The sequence below is a fragment of the Gracilinanus agilis genome, chromosome 5 (genome assembly GCF_016433145.1).
Source record: "Gracilinanus agilis isolate LMUSP501 chromosome 5, AgileGrace, whole genome shotgun sequence".
In the NCBI taxonomy this organism is placed as follows: domain Eukaryota; kingdom Metazoa; phylum Chordata; class Mammalia; order Didelphimorphia; family Didelphidae; genus Gracilinanus; species Gracilinanus agilis.
In genome coordinates this window covers 208,246,212-208,266,475 of record NC_058134.1, presented here as the reverse complement: position 1 = coordinate 208,266,475, position 20,264 = coordinate 208,246,212, and the positions used below count along the sequence as shown (strand labels likewise).

General features: G+C 36.4%; 1 protein-coding gene across 1 annotated transcript in view; it reads right to left on the bottom strand.

Moving 5' to 3' along the window:
• CACNA1C (calcium voltage-gated channel subunit alpha1 C) overlaps window positions 1-20,264 on the bottom strand; it is a 1,013,247-nt gene that overhangs the window by 263,054 nt on the left and 729,929 nt on the right. Inside the window, exons 6-7 of the mRNA XM_044679095.1 lie at window positions 17,867-18,025; window positions 900-1,096 (exon numbers count right to left, since the gene is read on the bottom strand). Coding sequence (XP_044535030.1) covers window positions 900-1,096; window positions 17,867-18,025 — 356 coding nt within the window. The remainder of the gene's footprint in view (window positions 1-899; window positions 1,097-17,866; window positions 18,026-20,264) is intronic.

Here is a 20,264-nt window from a genome sequence, read left to right as displayed (position 1 = left end):
TTCAAGTTCTCTTCCAAGATTATAACAACACCTTGATGAACTTTGAATGCCCCTAAATGATTCTTTATACCAAAACAAGCACTCAGCTATGACTTATAACTAGAATAAATATACAGGAATTAGGACCAGTGGGCTCCTCTGAGCTACTGGATTGGGTCACTTCCCATAGAGCTATACTTTAAGTTTGGGGCTCTGATTCCTTTCTGTGGAACATGTGCTCTGGCCTCTTATTGGAAGATATGTGCTATGTTGAGATCAGGATGTATCTCCTGATGGATTACCAGTGTATCAAAGATGACTAGCCATAAAGTGATCAGCTGACTCTAGTTCCAGCTGATAATCATCTCTAGCGCAATTCCTGTCATGGGTGACCAATAGAGAATTACTGTACCAGCTCAACGAAATGCATGTCCTCCCAAAATGGGTCAAAGCATATGGCCCACAGAAAAGGAGCTTATGCCCAGTTCCATGGGAGCTGTGGCAGTCCATTCAATTCTAGGAGTGTGGGAGGGAGGATCCATTGATCTCAACCATTATACTATTGCAATGCAATGAAAATTCTAATTTTCAGTGAGCTCTTTCTTCTTAGGAGACCGGGACTGATTCTTTTGCCTCCATTCCACAGTGGGTCATCATGAGGAGGAGGAGAATATTTCTTTTTGGAGGGTGTGTGGGGAGAATATGGATAGGGAAGAGATTGCTGGGAGGGTTTTCTGTTTTACTATTCTTGCAAAATCTAGAATAAATTAAAACTCTGCCAGGGTCTGTGTTTGATGGGGTTTGTGTGTACATGCACCTGTATATACATGTAAAAACACAGGGAAAGGGAAAAAAGAATTAGTAGGGAAGCCTACATCTTTCTGGTTTCCCCCATTGATCTCCCATTTCCAGATACATACCCAGTACAGCACATCTGTCCAGCCCTCCATTGTAATGCACTGGAACACCGTTAACATGGCGAAGGCGAAATTGTCGAAGTTGGTGATGCCGTGTTTGGGTCCATCCCACCCTGCTTTACATATTGTACCATTCTGGCACTGCCGTCCGTGTCCCGTGTCAAGAGCACAAGGAGAGGGATCATCTTCTACTGGGGCATCTCAGGTAGCCAGAGGAAATAAAGAAAAGACAAGGGACAAGGGAGGGGGAAGAGAGAGAAGATAGAGAGAGAAAGAGAGAGAGAGAAAAGAGAGAGAAGAGAGAGAGAAGAGAGAGAGAGAAGAGAGAGAGATTAGAGAAAAATGTTGTTTAAGGTTCATGAGTATACAGACAAAATAATAAGAACAAGAACAACATACATGAAACCAGTTTTCTTCTTGGAGCCAGGATAATTCTGTAATATGTTAAACAACTCGAATAACTGAGGGTTATCATATTCCAGCACCAACTCAGAAAGTAGTCATTTTGGATATTTGTCATGCAGCTTGGAGTCTTTAGATTCAACAATTGATTTAATGTACCTGGATGCTGTGCTATGTTAACACCATGCTCTTCTGAGCAATAAAAATACAGCAATAATGATGACATTTATATCACCAGGGTGCTTAGTATTCTGCCAAGTTCCTTGAACTAGATAATGATGATGGGGAGAAAGATAATGACTGGTGAAATGAGTTGACTTTTCTTTGAAGAGAAGTTTTATTGAAGTTTTTCTCTGCATACTCAGTTTTCTAGTCAAGGAATATGGTATTTGGAAGCTTTCTCAACATTTTATTATCCAAACAGCTTATTTAAAGATTCAAATAAAAGCTCATGCATTTCACTTCTCTTTCCATGGAAAGAGAGAGAAAGATATGCCAACCACCGAGTCTAGACATTTAAAAAATTCAAGATTAACTTTTTGCTTTCTAGAACCTAGATACCAAAGCATGATGTCTAGGTAGGCTGTTTCTCTTTCCTGAATATGCTCTGTAGAAAATAGCAGCAATTTTGTACTTTGGCAATGCTTTTTCAGTCACCTGTAAAGTGGCATAATTTTTATCTTCATGGGGACATTAAAGCATGGCAAAATAAAATGAATAGTTTGGTCACTCTGTAGCACATCCATGATTCCTAACTTTATATTATGCAAATACCTTGTAAAGAGACCCTTTCTAAATATCTTATCTGTTGAACTCAACTAATATTCAACCCTTTGGAAGTCAACAAATTGTCTTCCCCACAAATCAAAACTATGATCCTGAAATACCTCCAGGAAATCTGTGTTATAATTAAGAAGGTCCCCTTTCAAGTAATTTATTTGCAAAGTATCTTTCTCTGTCGTTTTAAAAACCCTTACCTTCTGTCTCTATATCCATTCTCAGAGAGAAGAACGGCAATGGCTAAGCACTTGGGGTTAAGTGGCTTGCCCAGGTTCACATAGCCCGGAAGTGTCCTTCCCTCTTAATAAAGTCCTGCCAGCTAATTTGTGACTGGCAAGTACTCCAAGAGGAACATTTCTGAAATTCAGAGAGTTCTTGCTGACTTGTTCAGAGAAAGAGAGCAAGAGAGTTGGACTGGTATTGGAAAGCCATACCATCCCTTCCATGCTTCTCATATCTGTAAGCGCTTTTACTTTGGACCGAGCGGTGGGTAAAATCAACTCCGAGAGAAGACTAGAAGCATCAGCAGTAACAATACTTACAATAACCCCAAGTACAACTTTTATACAAATAATATTTGTGGTTTCCTTTGCATGTATGGAAAAGTCATGTAGCAGCTAATGCAACAACATTACTCTTTTATTTTCCTTTGACTACTCCTGATATAAGAGAGAAGAATAAGCAAATCTCTTATCTAGCTATAGGGCAGTGGACAATAAGAATAAAAGCTTCTCTAGTTCATAAAGGGTTTTCCCCAGGAAATTTCATAACATCTATATCCATCTCCATTTGAAACACGGTCATGGCTAAAATCTAAATTAGTGGTACCATCATATATAGGGAACTTTGTTAGCAACTTCAGGAATTAGGATCCTGCTTGTACAGGCGTACTGTATATAATGGTTCCCCCAGCAACATCCTTTTGCAATAACCTTATTAGCATATTGCAACCAACTCCCACCACATCACAGGATCCCACATCAAGATTATTTGGTCAATTATACAAGATGTAAAATTATGACTTTTTCTTTTCCATAGAACTAGGTTTTTGTTATTGTTGTTGTTTTTTCGGTAATAGGCTTTCCTCAAGGGATCAATTAGTATTACTGATGCTAGGATAGAACTTGGCATATCTAGCTATGGTTCTGCCATCAAGGCTAGCCATTGGTTAGTATAAGTAGGATCCCATGCTTCTATAAAAGCTGTCAGTTAAGTTAAAAAATTCAATGGTATGGATCTCCATGGAAAGTATCATTATGTGATTCACATACACATGAAATTAAGCACATTACTTTTTACTGACAGGTAATAATGGCAGTTAAAAAAAACTTCAAGCAAATTTTCCTAACAAGAATGATTACAGCTGACAACAGCAATAACATGATTCTAATTATTGACTTTGTTCAGAGGTCCTCTTAATTTCTTCTCTATTTGGGGGCAGTTATTCCAACACATCCTTCCTTTCACAAATATCAAAGCAACCCAAATATTGCAGCATTATGGTAAATGATGTAACAACTCCTCTGGGCTGACTGGGCAGTAGCTGATGGTGGTGGCTTCATCTGGTCAGACTGTTGACTGCTGGGCAGCTGTTGCTGACCTGGGCCAGTTAGGTCACTTGGTACTGGGCATCTGCTGCCACTGGACCACTGCATATAGCCCCTCTGCTAGCTGGGTTATTCCCTTAGATTGTTAGAATTTTTCAGTGATGGGCAATTGGAATCACCACTATGAGCCTTTGGTTTGACTGGGTGTTATACACTTTTTCTTAGTTCGTATGTTATAGTAGCCTGTTTAGCAAAGACATTGACCTTTGCTTTCTCTTTTTTGTGGCAGGAAATGGGAGAGTTCTAGTCTCCCTGATTCAATAATCCTTCAGGGTTCAGAGTTGGCTTCCCTCAAGTTTTGGAGTCCACTTTTACTTATGATGATTTGGTCAGCTATACTTTTTTGGCTTCTGCAGAGTCTTAAGCAGATGAGCTAAGTGGCTGGAAACAAATGTAAAGATTGCATATTTGCCCTAGGGCAAGTTCATTGTTTCCTCATCTTTTCATATAACCATGAAACTGTAGGAAATATATTTGAATTATGAGAGCCTCTAACCTTATCTATGGTGTACAATGTTTTCTTCACCTCTAAGGGACTTTCCCCTTGACATCTCGATGTCTCTTTTCTTTTTTACTTCCCTCCACCAGTTTGAGTGAGGTCAAAATGGGACATAGCACCTCCTTATACTGAAGGGTTGCTATTTCTGGATTTGCAGTTTCAAACTTGAAATTCTTCATTTCAAAGAGAATACAGAAGAAGAACAATAATCTCTAGTCAAGAGAAAAATATTTCAGAAGAGCCCAAAATTGTAACAGCTAGGTAGTTTAGTAAATAGACTTCTGAACCTGGAGTCAGGAAGACTCGTATTCAGGAGTTCAAATCTGGTCTCAGACACTAAACTGTGCGACTATGGGCAAAGTCACTTAAACTGTTTGACTCAGTTTGCTTATCTAAAATGAGCTGGAGAAGGAAACGACTCCACTCCAGTATCTTTGCTAAGAGAACCCCAAATGAAGTCACTAAGAGTTGGACATGACTGAAAAATTACTGAACAACAACATATTAGGAAAGATGGTACAATTATAAAAATTCTTGTTGGTTATTTGATATAGCTGATATTTTACATAGGCTCTTCATGGTTACAAAGCACTACCCCATCTATCTACATACAACTTCATCTGATCCTTAAAATAATCTTATGAGATGACTAGCTTAAATATCATTATCTTCATTTTTCACAAACAGAAACTAGCCCCAGAGAAAGTAAATGACTTGCTTTAGGCATATGGATAGTAAGTGGCAGAGCCAGGATTTACACTCAAGTCTTGAGATTCTCAATCTTTCCTTTGCAACACTGGAAAACCCTGAAATAAATCTTCCGGGCATATTCTAGCACTTTTCTTCAAGAGAAGAACCAATAAGGAAGAATTATATTGTGGAGTTAATTTTAACTCTAAATGTAAAGAACTGGTTGCTGGGATGGGAGAAATGATGGGAACCATAGCAGAAGTATTCATTTGATTCTGGTCTTTGTGACAGAAGAGGATAAATCACTGCATAGTCTGACATATACCCTGCATTTTGAGAAGATAGATTTTGAAAGATTAAGCAGAAATACAGATGAGATCCTATAGATTAAAATGCTATAGGGGAAATCAGATCAGGAAAGATAGGAGTTGCTAAAGAATAAAATTTTGAAAATACACAGGAAAATAATTACAGTGAGGTAGAATAATGGGATTTGTCTGATTATACTGAATATGGATGGATTTGAAGTATAGGAAGGCAATGGAAGGGAACAAGTATTTACTAAGCCCCCATTATGTGCTGGTTGCTGTATGATGTTTCCTATTGTGGACATCATCCTTCCCGAGCACTATTAGTAATATTGGAAACATCATAGAAAATGAGAGGGGTACCTTGAGATTTTAAATAAGGAAAAATATTTCCCTTAAAAAAAGAAAGAGTCCATAAACTACAGACCAATGAGCTTTCCTTTTTTTTAATTCCTGGGAAAATTCTCAAATGGATCATTAAAAGAAGGTGGACAAACATCTATAAAGAGAAGCAACAATTTAAGAGTCAGCATAGCTTCACCAAGAACAGGTCATGTCAGACTAACCTCATTCATTTTTGACAAGATTACTAAAATAGCAGATAAGAACGTGGAAGATAAAGTTTACCTATATAAAGTATGCTGTCCCTTTAAGAAAAATGCATCACTTCAAATAATGAAACAAACAAACAAAAAAAAAGGTTTTGAGTAAATGAAGAGAATCTATGTTGTCAGAAGATGCCAGATATTGCTGCTGTTACAGATGAACATTTTGATATCTAATAGGAGTAGAAAAAGAACTTTGTTTAAGTATATATTACTCAATTATGTTTATGAAGAAACAGCTTTCAGATGGGATTTGTATTGTTTTGGCGAGAAAGTGATCTGTGGTATAGATGTAAGGACTAAGATTTCTTTATGAACAGTGAAGAATGTTGCTTTATTTGTTGTGGGAACAGTTTTGTTACAAAAGTGCAGAGAAAGATCTTTTATTAACTAAATGCTACAGAAATATAATTGCAAAGAGATAGTTTCAAGGGCACTGGAGATCAAAGACTAATAAAGACTTCATAGTGGTAAAAACTGGTATTTCCACTAATTTTCATTGACTGTTTTATGACTAAAACGAATAAAATTTAAAAAAAGAAAGAAGTTGTACAAACATTTGGAAATGGAAATGTGATTTTACAAGGATTTTGTGACAAGAGAAAAATTGGCAGCTGTGATTTTTGAAGTAAAAGGTGAGTCACTGAGTCAGAAAGCTATCATTTAAGCCATAGGAAATTTAAAAAGACCAGAAGAAGAACCTGAGCTGAAGACTGAAAATTCTTTGGTGTTTATAAGCCATTCGCTTATAGAAGACTTTCCTTAAGTGATTCCTGATAGGTAGCATTGAGAATTGACTTAATTAGCCAAGAATTCCAATGATTGCAATTACCTTTCAGCACCACCTATGGGTAGAGAGAGGTGAAGCTTTTCACAAGGGTTTGTCTCTCTCTGCTGCTCCCTTTGGTATAAGCAAGAAAAGCAGAGGGGGTTTTGTAGCTGCTTAAGTACACCTGAGCTGTTTTGCTGTGAGCTCCATCCTTACTGGACAATGCAGCATCTGGATGAGTGAAAAACTGGCTGGTCTGGTTGTACTGCACGGTCCAGGGATGGCCAGTTTGATGAGCTCTGCAGTAGTCTAGTTTAAAGAGAACAACTATTCGGATTATGAGCTACCACTTTGTAAAATGTCCTTTTAAAGGTGATGTTTAATGAATGTTCAAATACAAAAGGAAAGGGAATTTTCCCAAGTGGAAAGGTGGGCTCTTCAATCAAGCAATGAGCAGAGCAGCAGTTTAATGAACCACTAATATTGAAGTCAGTAGTGCAGAGTTGTGAGTTACTTTAAGCACATAAGTTTTTCTCCCTTACATTTCTCCCTTCCATGTTCTTACAGATATATGTGCACACTCTTCATCACAGCTGTTGAGTGAATTGGTGAGAGAGGGATATCTGCGTTTATATATGTATTGTGATTAGTTTTATTATTTATGTATTTGATTCAATATATTAGCATTTATGCAGTTCTATTTCTTTTGCTTTGTTTTTAAGGAAATTGCTATATTTACAATCTAAAAGAGTTAATACTGTGAATAATTTGTGGTACAAACAAAAAATACATTGGATGGGGTTCAAGAATTAAAGTGGTAAGTAGGGGAATTATATTTCCCCACAAAAGAGTTATCCCTAGGAACCTGGGAGAGTTTGAATATATAACTATATGGCGGAGGTCTATCTTTAGTGATTTCAATGTGCTAGTATGAGAGCAGGTTGGAGTAAGAGAGTCAAATACAGAGAAAAGTATGATTTTTGAAATGTCCTATGAGAGGGTTAGCCAAACCTGAAGGCCAATGATGATGAGAATATGTGAGGCTCTCACAAATAACATGAAAGAGAGGAATATGGGAAAGTCACTTTATTAATAAGTGAGGAAGAGATGGTATCCATAAAGATTCTCTGGCAGCTCAAGTGTTGCTCTGCTATTTTAAATTTTCCTCAAGCAATAATAAAAAAAGCTTTGGGAACAATTAAGAAGCAATGAATATCTTATAAAAATAGGTATCTATAAAAAGCACTAAAGAGAACACTAGAAAAATGTGAACATACAAATCAGCAGGTCCCAGCAACATCTACCATAAGGTATGAAGGGATTCATTTTTTAAATGAAGTGAACTTTTTTGGCTCCCAAGAAGCATACATCTCAGAAATAAAAGTAAAGGCCTAGGGAGGGGAATGGAGGAAGACATTAAAAAGAAAAACAAAAACACATGGCTCCTTGGCTTGAAAAGAGAAAAAGAGAGTACCAGCACCATTCTCCTCTTAGTCTCCTAGAAATTATAACTTGAATTCTAACTAAGACTAAAACAAGGAAAGCAAATACCCAAGAAAATATTTTTTAAATGTAGTTAATATCAATAAGAAGATAGAATTTCAAGAAAAAGTAATTCAGGTTTTACCAAGAAGAAATAAGAATGGACAAACTCAACTGCTTTTTTTTTTTTAGGTCACAGGTCTGAGAAAGGACTGTAATGAAGGTAACTCATATCTGGGTTCTTGCAAACCAATTGTTTATGATTGGAGGGAGATTTATTGTCTTCTAAAATCTACTCAGAGTTGGCATAGAGCATTGTCAAATGATGGGAAAATAATTTAAGTGCAATGAATAAAAAGTACAAGTATAAGGTGACATGTTTTTTGGAGAAAGGGAGAGGCATCTTTGCCTTAGAGATAAAGGAGGAATTTGTATGTCAGTTCCCACTTTCATTCATGACTAGGAGGAAATAATAGATGACTGGAAAAGAGTTTGCCTTTCAAATTCCATAACTTTCTTTGTAATCCCAGAAGACAAATGAAAATCTATGTGTCTAAAACTCATCAACATGTAAAATTGGCAGTCTATATAAAGTTCTTGAAGAACTGGAAGGAGGATTTGGGGTAACTATCATGGACAATTTAATAGAAAATCATGTTATCTTTTTGTCTCAATTTACTCATTTGTAAAATAAAGAAGCAGAAATAGTTAATTTCTTGGTTCCTGCCCAGTACTGTTTTTCAGTTTTATTCTGTTCTTTCTGTCTTTTACATGTATGTCAAATTGTAATATTTGGACCTTTCATTCCATATATAAATGTTTTATCATAGTTATGGTTTATTTCAGCTACAATCCAACCTCAAATATTTTAGTACAAAGGTAGATATTGTCCCTTAAAGGTATGGTTATTTCATGTGAAGGAGCTTATAGTTGAGTTGTCTATCGAGAGTTCTAGAAGTTTCAGTTACTTTGATTTGGAATTCTGAGACAAGTAGTCAATCATTTTTGAATGTGACGAACTGAAGCATACTGAAAATGTGGATTCATATAGGACAAATGTAATTTATTTGGCTAAAGACCAAAGATAAGAATTTGGTTAGTAACCTTAAGCTAAAGTGGTATCCTTTGCAGAAAAGGACCCAGAGTCTGAACCCAGAAAGATAAATAATTTCAAAGGAAAAATTTCAGAACTACATTGGATAAATTTGAAATTCCAAGTGATGTATGCCAATAGTGTCAAATTCAAATAGAAACTGGGCCACAAATAAGGACCTCTGTGGGACCTATATTAACTTAGAAAACTATATTTTTATCATTATGTTTTACTGTATTTTTGGTAGCTAGATGGCCCAGTGGATAGAGCAAGGAGTCTGGGGTCAGGAACACTTAGACACTAGCTGTGTCATCCTGAGCAAGTCACTTAACCTTATTTACCTCAGTTTCCTCATCTATAAAATGATCCAAAGAAGGAAATGACAAACCACTCTAATATCTGTCAAGAAAACCCAATTGAGGTATGAAGGGTCAGACATAACTGTAACTCCTAAACAACAAACATTTGTACTTTTATTTATTTGGTTAAATATTCTCAATTACATTTTAATTTGGGTTTGACTGCAATATGGTACACAGGTTTGACACAACATGTACTAAAGTTGCTATTGACGACTATGTTCAGTTGAGTAGGGGAACAACTCTAAAGCAGAGAATCAGAGAAGACAGAAGTTCAGTTGAGTAGGGGAACAACTCTAAAGCAGAGAATCAGAGAAGACAGAAGTTGCCTTCAAATTGACTGAGCTATCCTATGTAGAGAGGTCTTAGTCAAGCACATCATGGATCAATTCAGCTTATCAATGGAAATAATGTTTCATTTGGAAACTACGTTCATCATGGAATTCCTGTGGACAGCCCCTGAGATAGAAAGTTTATCGTTCCAGAGCTGTGAGTCACCTTTCTCATTCGTGTACTTCTTGACAGATTACTGTAACAGGCGAACCCACATTAACCTACATATATTGAATACATTGGTGGGAGAATCTGATCGAGGTTTATGTATAGATGGTGATAAATTTATTAGCCCTGAATTTTCTTTGATATGTGAATAGCTATGATTTTGTTATCATCTATTTTGTCTTATTGTTAAATAAATGGCTATATCTAAGATCTAAAAGTTGTTTTTGTGAGTGGCTGGTTTCATGGAAATGGAGGAACATTGGTGGGAGATTGAACACTTTAATGACAAGTAGGGGGAAGGTATTTCCCTCATAACAGGGCTCTCACTAGGACTCTGAGAAAGTCTGAATGTAATCAACACAGTAGTTCTTTTCTGGGAACCTAGTGTGAGAGCAGGTTAAAATGAGAAAGTTTGACCAGAGAGTAAGTGGAATCTGCATGCTCAGAGTGATTGGTGTAAGCTGTTTCAATGCACCACAGATACAGATATAAAACACATACACACATATAAATTCTTCAGATCTTGACATTCATATTGTCCATGATTCTAAGGATGGCAGTTTTTGGTTGTACATTGCTCTACTGCACTGAACATGCCCAGGATTTTGGAAAGCCTTTCTCCTAATCAGCTTTAATCATTAAAATGATTTAACAACATAGAACTTTTGTTGGAAAGTCAGGCATCGGATCATCAGTAGGATCAGATGGCAGGCTAGGAAACTTGGAGATAAATGGCTGCTCATATTCAAAGCTCTGAAGAAAGAGGGGTTCTTTGAAGGAGAAAGTTAAAAAAAATCCTACTGTAAGCCTCATCATTAAAATGAAAGGGTCAGCCTGGATTTTTCTCTAAATTCTCTTCTAGCTTTAACATTCTGAGATCTTTGATCTATTCTAATCTTCTGAGCTTTTCTGGTGTTGGTAGGCAATATGTAGGATACTTCTCAGTTCCATTCCCTAATTAGAGATTGTGATTCTAAATAACATGTGTGATAGATACAAATGGTATTGCTTGCCTGCTGAAAGATCTCATGTGAAAAATATCTTGGACTGATTATTTAAGAAAGCTCTAAGGGGATGCCCTTTCCCTCAAGACATTCACTTGAGCTGGTTTTCCCATTAATGGTGATGAATTGAGATTAACCATCCATACTCTCAATCCTTTTGTTAATGCTGTCTGTTTTTTTTTTGCAAAACAGATAATGGAGACGGTGGTGGGGATGTCAAAAGCTGTCAAAAGTGTAGTCTTTGCTTGCAGGACAGAGAAACTGCATTTTCCATAGCATAATTCCACAGGCAAGTCCTCTACTTTCAGGGAAACATCATCTACCACTGAACTAGTTTTTAGAGAATGAACAATGTGGCTGCTAAATAGACTTTTGCATGAACTTACACAAATTACCATAGACCTATAGGTTTAGGTCTAGATATATAATCAAGCTATAAGCAAGTAAGAATTTAAACATGAATGGAAAATAAGGACCATAGTCTTGGTCTTGGTCTAGTAATCCTTACATAGGCTACTGACCTTAAGCAAGAAAAGAAGTGTTTTTTTTTATCAAAAAAAGAGGAATGTAAGCAGATACCAGTGCAATGTCAAGAAGGAAGCCTTCTTTTAAGAATGGTCATCCAATGTACATCAATTGGGAAATGGCTGAACAAGTTGTGATATATGATTGTGATGGAACACTATTGTTCTGGAAGAAATCACAAAGGGGATAGTTTCAGAAAAACCTGGGATGACATATATGAACTGACACAAAGGACAGACAAGAAGAACACCATAAATAGTAACAGTATTATTGTGAAGAAGATCAACTATGAAAAACTTAGCTGCTCTAATCAATACAAATGATCCAAGATAATTCCAAAGGACTCATGAAGAGAAAGAACTGATGAGCACTGAGTGCAGACTGAAGCATATCTTATTTACTTATTTTGCCCTTTTTCTCCTTGCAATATGACTACTATGGAATTTTTTATGGTTTCACATGTATAATCAATATCATATTGCTTGCCCTCACTTTTTATTGGGGAGTGGTTGGAGGCAAGGAAAGAATTGGAAAATCAAAATGTTTAGAAATGAATGTTAAAATTAAGTATAATTATTTTCCAAAAATAATTTTCATCTAAATCAAATAATAAACATGATTAAGTACTATATGTTACACACTGTGCTTGGTGATGAGGATACAAAGGAAAAAATAGAAAAGGCTCATGTCCTCAAAGAGATTACATTCTTACAAATAATTTAATCAGCTAATTCCTTCTGTGTGATGATGAATTGATCTTTCTACTATCAGTGGAGAAAAAAACAACCTTATATTTGTGTGGCTTTGGACTTCTTTGGGGGGCTCTAAAATATGTAAAGTGATTTGCAAACCTCAAAGTGCTTATGTAAATATCAAAATGCCTATATAAATATTATGTAATAGCATGTAAAATCTACAACAACAACTATGACTACTACTACTATTACTACTTTTATTATGGAAAAAAAGGTTCTCATCTTGTCCAATGGAATTCAGATAGAAAAAACCTTGGACAAGTTGCTATCAAGTTATATTCTTTCATATTTATTCTTCTTCTTATCTACTGGCTGCCTCTGTTTCACCTACAAATATGCACATGTTCTCTTTGTTCTTAAAAAAATCCTACCATAATCTGCCCAAACACCATTAGCTATATTATTATCTCTCTCATTTCTTTTATGGAAGCTCATGGAGAAAAAAGGGGAGGGCAGCTGGGTGGCACAATAGATAAACCTTCAGGCTTAGAGGAGGTCTTGGGTTCAAATCCGACCTCAGATACTTCCTAGCTGCATGACCTTTTGCAAATCACTTAATCTGATTTGCTTAGTCCTTGTCATTCTGTTTCAGAATTGTTACTAGGATAAGAAGTGAGGATTATTTAAAAAGAAAGAAAAAGAAAAGTCATGGAGAAAGCTGTTTATAATTAGTACCTCCAATTCTTTTCCTCTCACTTAATCAGGGTCTCACCTCATCATTCAACTGAAATTGCTCAATTCTGCTCTCTGTCTCTCTGTCTCTGTCTCTCTGTCTCTGTCTCTCTGTCTCTGTCTCTCTCTGTCTCTCTCTCTGTCTCTGTCTCTCTCTCTCTCTCTCTCTTTCCCCCTCTCTCTCCCCCTCTCTCTGTCTCCCTCCTCCCACATCACACTTCAAAAATCCCTTACCTTCTCTTTTAAAATCAATACTAAGCATTGATTCCAAGGCAAAAGAGCAGTAAGAGGTAGGCAATTGGGGTTAGGTGACTTGCCCAGGGTCACACAGTTAGGAAGTCTCTGAGATTAGATTTGAACCCAGGAACTCCTGTCTCTAGACCAGGCTCTCTATATACTGAGCCACCTAACAATCACTCAATGATCTCTTTATTGCTAAATCTAATGGTCTTTTACTGATCCTCTTTCTACATGAGTGGCCAGTCCCCTTTTCATTTCCTATTAATCTATATACTTCTCTGGATTTCTCCATCATGTCTCATTAAACTATATCCTGGAAGATCACTTCAAGGCACAAATTCATACCTCCCAAGTATTTTCTGCCCCTGGGCTACCATCTTATCTTATTGGAGAGTGAGCTACTCTTCCTACCTTCAGTTAAGAAGGCCAGCCACCTCTTTATTTCCCATCAAGCTACACTTCTCTAAACTTTTGCATCCTTTTAATCTCTCCCATAACCCTTGGCAGGATTAGTTCCCCAAGGATCTGTCCTGGACCCTCTTCTCTCCTTATACTATATAATGTAATGATCTCATTTTCCCATGGGTTCAATGATCATCTCTATATAGATGATTCTTAGGTATCCATCCTTAATGTGTTTCCTGAATGCTATGATTTCATGACATTGGCTTTCTGGGTGTTCCTCTCACAGGACACTTCTCCTGATTCTCTCAGCCTTTGCTCTAACTGTCTTCTGTGACTATGAGACTGTCCGTTCTCATCTCCACATCTTGGCTTCCTTCAAAACTCAGCTCAGATCCTACCATCTGAAACAGGCTTTTTCTGCTCCCTTTATTGGTATTTTTCCTGAGATCACCTATTTATCCGGTATGTATTCTGTATTAACATAGTTGTTTACATGCTATCTTTTCCATTTATCAATTCCATGTATTGTGCTTTTGCTGGTTTTTTTCCTCAGCATTTATATAGTGTCTTGCACATTTGTAAGCTATTAATAAATTCATGTTGACTGTTCTGAAGATTATTACATAGGCGAATAAAATAAATGCTTTTGGAAGCTGAATAAAAGCAGTAAAAAGTCAAATTATCCTCTTTAGAGTAACTGAAATTAAGGTACAAGTCCAGTATCAGACAGGACAAGAGGAATGATATATATTCCATCCATTTCCCTCATGATTTTGATATTTTCTTCTAGGTCTCTATATTTTGAAAGCATTTCATTCTGTGCAGCTTGGAAGTTCTGAATATTTATTGTGGTGACATTTATTTAAAAAATTCTTAAGTTTTTTTTAATGAATCAATGTAAGTCATAGAGATTATAGGTAACAGTACAATCTGTGACAATGGGTCAATGCTATTTACTGGTTAAGGTGTTATTTTGAGGATTTTAGTTTGGGGAAATTTTGTCTCCCTGATGGTGAAAGATAGAGACTTTCTGATATGTAGTTTTAGTCATGTTTTGCTAGTTATTTGGTAGGGGTTAAATTTTTATAGCCCACAATGATGTGTTGCATAATTTCAATCATTTTCTTGTGTCATCTACACTGATTATTATAATTGAATCTTTAATTACCCTTCTCTAATTTCTGGTGGCAAAACTCTGGTCCCCAATGGCTATTATAAATATCTCCATTTTGATAAGCATCTAGAATTATGATGGTAATTATTATCATTATTGAACAAAGTAAATCAGAAACCTGGAAATTAGCTAGTTACTCTATCTTGTGCAGCTAGTCCAACCAGATCATTTAAACCAACCAGTCTATTCTGGACTCTGATACTGAATGATCCTATTCACTTGTAGAGAACCCAAAGTTAGAAGGGACCACAGAGATGATCTAGTCTAACTTTTTCATTTCACAAATAAGGAAAATGAGGTCCAGAGAAGTGAATTGTGTGAATAATGCCATTGATTTTCAAAATATAAAGGCTAAGTGGACCTGATTCCTTAGAATAGCATGAGAAAAAAATAATTTTAAGTGGATAGGTACAAGGAAACATGGCTTAATGGAGAGAATTCTGAACTTGTAAGAAGAAAGAACTGGGTTCTATCTGGACTCTGACCTTAGTTGTATATCCATCCATAAGTCTTTTAAAATCTTTGACACTCAGATAACTTTTTGAGACTAAGTTCTAACTGATTTCCAGTCTGCATTGATAGAAGGTGTTCCCATAATCATAAGTAACTGACATAAATGGAAAGAAATGAAGCTTCATTTCTGTTTCCAGGTGGAAAAATTTCCAAGACACTAACATCTAAGAGAAGATCTTATATCTACAAAGAGTCTAAGTTCAGTAATACAACTAATTTGAGAAATGATTCCCAGCACAATATTTAAAATCCTTAAGTTCTTTTTAAAGTTTTTAAAAGTTATGTTCCAGCATCAGCTATAATTTTGTAACCTCAAAGTCTTTTAGAAAGCCTTTTGTAGATATTTTGTGCATCAGAGTGGAAGCAAAACTAAGGAAAGTGTTTAATGAGTAGACTATTAAAGCAGTAATGATTATAAGGGAAGAAGGAAAAGTGAGGTCTCCAGAAAAGAGAAAAAAGAATAGTTAGAAGAGACAGGTGGTTAAAGAGAAACCTTATTCTGGCTCTGAAAGCGATAGTAATGAGTATTTGTTTTGCTAGCAAGGGGCTGTTTATGTTTATGATATTTCTCTTTTTGCTTCTATTCATTTACAGAGCAATAGAAAAAGCTAGGAGGCTGAAGAAACGTTCATTGTTCGTTCATAAGATTAGAACAGAAAGGGCTTTTGGAGATCATTTGGTTTTATCCTTTCAGTGATTAGTCCCTTCAGACAAAAAGAGTAAATGAAACCTTGAGGCTTTCAAAGAGGGAAGTTGTTGTCAGATTAGAAAAGCCACCTGCAAAGGATTTTGGTGTTGAACTATATCACCACCCCCATATGCCAAAGCTGTACACATGCCCTGGGAACATTTTGACTTAAATTATAAAGTGTTCTACTCTTATCTTGGTAAACCCAGCATTTGATTAAGCAGTGATGACAAGAGTTAAAGATTAGTGAATGATAATTTGTATGTGACCATGAGCAAGTAAGGCACTTAACCTCTCCAGTTGGGCAAGATAAAATCTAAGGCTCTTTTTAGTGCTAAAATTATCTATTATATATTAAGCTCAATGAGGGTAGGGAGTATTTCATTTTTTTTTTTTTGTATTTGCATCGTCCGCTCATAACATGGAAGAGAGTAAAGGAATTATTTAATCTTCCCAAGGAAGAGATTGGAGAGCCTATTTCTAGAAAGGCATGATAATGTGTAAAGAAGACTCGTTAACCTGTTTGGAGCATGTGTAGACATTCTCAAGTTGGTCCTGTTTAGCTGACCATGCCATGAAGAGACAGACTACTGACTGATTGGCTGTGTAGCCAGAAGTAAGGTGCATTTCAAATACCAGGCAAACCAAGACGTTTGCTATTGGGGATTTTTCTCCCTAAGTGGTGCCTGAAGAGAGAGTCCCTTTGGAGGCCAACATGTAGCCTTTGAGTTTGGACTCTGTTCTTTGTGTTTGTTTATTCCTGTTTTAGGTGAAGGAAATCGAGGATGGCTACAACTTTGGGAGCTTCAAAGGTGTGGGAGATCAAGCCAGCAGAAATCCATATTTGGAGTCCATATTGGGACAAGTCGAAAGCCAGAAAGTGTGGACAAAAGTCTTGAGCAACCAAGTGCAGCAGAGATGCAGACTGCTTGTTGATTGCTATAATTGAACTTAGGCACAATGATTTCTTTTACATTTCTTTAAATTTTATTCTAATTATAACATTTAAACATGATTAACAATACTAATTTTATCATTTTATTACTTACTTTATTATTTTTGCTATTTTAATTAGTTCAGGTTTTGTAAAGAAGCTGGCCAGACTAGAAAAGTCTGTTAATCTCCTTTTCACAGGTAACTAACTATCCATTCCTGTGGAAAGCCTAAGAGAATTATAAGACTTTAACTTGAGCACTGTGATTTACATTGTGTCCTAGTTCCCAGCCTTTGGAAGGAATACATAGCCTCTTGAGTACTAGTCTGTGAAGCTAGCTTTATAAAGTGAACCCCAAATGTAAGCATTATATGTCCCTTGTGACAAAGGAAAAACAAGTATAGGAACTGTGTCTAACTAGGTATATAATTTGCTCTTGTAGCCCCCTGTCTTTCTGCCAGAAGAGGTACTCAGTATTTCTTTTCTGGGCCATTATTTATCCTTCTACTATTCAAAATTCAACTTACTTTTCTTGATCTTAAATTTTTATAGTCATTGTACCAATTGTTTTCTTGGTTCTGCTTATTTTACTCTGCATCATTTCATGAACATCTTACATTTCCCTGAATTCATCAGAGTCACCATAATATTTAATGATGTTTCAATACCAGGTTTTTTTCTTTCATTTGCCAGTCAGTAGGCATTCCCTTTGATTCCATTCTTTTGCTGACATAAATATTACTATGAGAAATATTTTAGTATAGATTGAACTTTTGTTTTTATCTTTGATATTCTTGGAGGATGGAGGAAGGAATTAATGAGTCAAAGGATTAAATCACTCTTCTTAAATAATTCCAAATTGAAATTTCAAGGGATTGGTTCACTGACTTTGAAGCTCTGATAGCGGTGTACCAACCAATACACCCTTCTGCTAGTGAATGATCTCTTTTTTCACATCTCATTACCTGTTAAACCCTCTTGGTTGTAGCATGTCTTGTGCATCTTCCCCATGAAGAGCTCCAGTCCAATGATGGCATAGATGATTATGACAAATAGCACAAGCAGGGCAATATGCAGGAGCGGGACCATGGCCTTGATGATGGAATTTAAAACCACTTGTAGACCTGCAATGAGAGATTGACAACAAAGATAACTCACAGGGATAGAGCGTTATGACTCTCAAAGTCTTCTTGCTATTTAGCCTATCTGGGTTTGTCTCCTCATCTGTATAATGAGCGAGCACTATATTCCTAAGATCTCCTCCAATCCTATGATGTTATGTATATAACATCCTCAGTTGTCATCATAGATTATGTAGGTCAGATGAAATTTTACTTTCTCATTTTTTAAGTTAAAAATTCTTTTGTAGGATCTTAATCTAGAAGCAACCTCAGAGGCTATTTAGTCTAAACTCTTCACTTTATAGATAAGAAAACTGAGGCCTGGGTAGGTTGTGTCTTACCCAAAGTAACCCCAAAAGTGTGAGAGGCAAGATTCTTCTGTCCAGATCTTCTAATCTAGAGGTCAGTGCTTTGGCCACAGATCAGGCTAAACACTGAATTCTTGTAATCTACTATGCTAAGGATACAAAAACAAAAAAAAAGTCCTTGACTTCAAGGAGCTTCCAGCCTACTATATTATTCTCATCTTATAGCTGAGGAAAGCAACGATATAAAATGACATGTCCTAGGTCAGAGAGCAAGTGAAAAGCAAATATGTACCTTGACGCCAGAGCTTCTGACATTGGGTACAACATTTTGTTCTTTTTTCATTATACTATGATGTATTTGCCCCATTTTACAAAGGTGCAGAGTAAATAAAGCTTAAAGAGTGACTTGTTCTAGGTCATATAATAGCTAGTAAATGACAGACATACAGTTAGAGACTAAATCTTCACTTCAAAAAATTATTGCTATTTTCTGTTTTTATGTCACCTTCATTTCAAGATTTATCCTTCCCACTTCCTCTACCCAGAGAACTCTGTAACAAAGAATTTAAGAAAAAGTGAGAAAAAAGAAAAGCGAAATTGACTAACACATCATCAACCGAGTCTCACAGTAAATGCCATGTTCTGTATCAAGAGAAAGGGAGGTATATTTTATCTTCTCTTCTTCGGGACCAACGCGGGTTGTGGGGAGACACATTATAATGAAACAACAATGCATTTTTATTGTTCTTTTTTCTTTCTTTTTACATCAATAACTATTCTATTTTGTTGGTTCTACTTATTCCACTTTACATCAGTTTACGTATTTCCCAGTGATTCTCTGAAATCATCACATTCATTGTTACTTATGCTGCAGTCATATTCCAATAATTCATGTTTTTTTTCCATTTAGAGATTTCTCTGTCAATTAGAGAACAAGCATTCTATCTCCAGATATAACATTTCCATTACATCAAGCTGCTGATCCCTGAAAATGGCATATGAAATATCTCAGTGTGGGTTCATCTCTCTTACCTACCTCCTTTCTCATTTCCTCCATCACCACAGGCATTATTGAAGCCCTGCCTTCCCTACACAAGTGGAAATAGTTACTGATGTTAAATGGAGATTCAGGTCACACTTGGTAGAGTGAGTTTTATTAGGCTAATGAGAAGAATACTTTCTAGCAATTAAACTAAGCCAGGGAGGGAAAAAAAGAGAAAAGAAGAAAAAATTGGAATAATTTTACCTGTGAATTACTGAATGCTTTGTAGCCTCCTATTAAAACAAGATGTTTTCAGATCCAAATGATTCCCTTAATTAGCAAGATGCACACACATTAGTGTTAAAATAAGTGGAGCTATTGAGAGAGTTGCAAACTGTCAACAACATGGCAACTTTCTGAGGTGTTTTCTAGCAGAAGTGTTTAATTGCTATTCGTGGGAGGGTGGAAGGGAAGCACCCCAATGAAAGCTACCTGTGGACCAGAAGGGCTGTGAGTGGCTGCCATGGTGAGGCAGGAAAATGGGGAGTATAGGGAGCAAGCAGCTTTCTGAGAGGAGGTGGCACTCATCAAAGACTTGGCTATAATGGGCTAATAACAAGGAGGTACCACTACCTAACAGCAGGGAGGTGGGCAGGCATTTTCTGGCAGCAGAGAGAACAGGGCAGTGGCTACTGTTCAGATAGTTAAGACCATCAAAAGTATTCCCTATAGTGCATCTGAACTTCCTGCAGTGTCATAAATATTTTTGAGTAATGTTCCAAAAATACTTTTCAGTACAATTTTCTTAGCTTGATTGTGACAGGGTAAAAAGCTCTAAATTTGAAAGCAGAGAATCGGGGTTTGACTCACCTCTGCTCCTCATTATCTGTGTGACTTTTGATAAGTCATTTTCTTTCTGTGAACCCCTATTTCCTCAACTATAAAAAGGGGA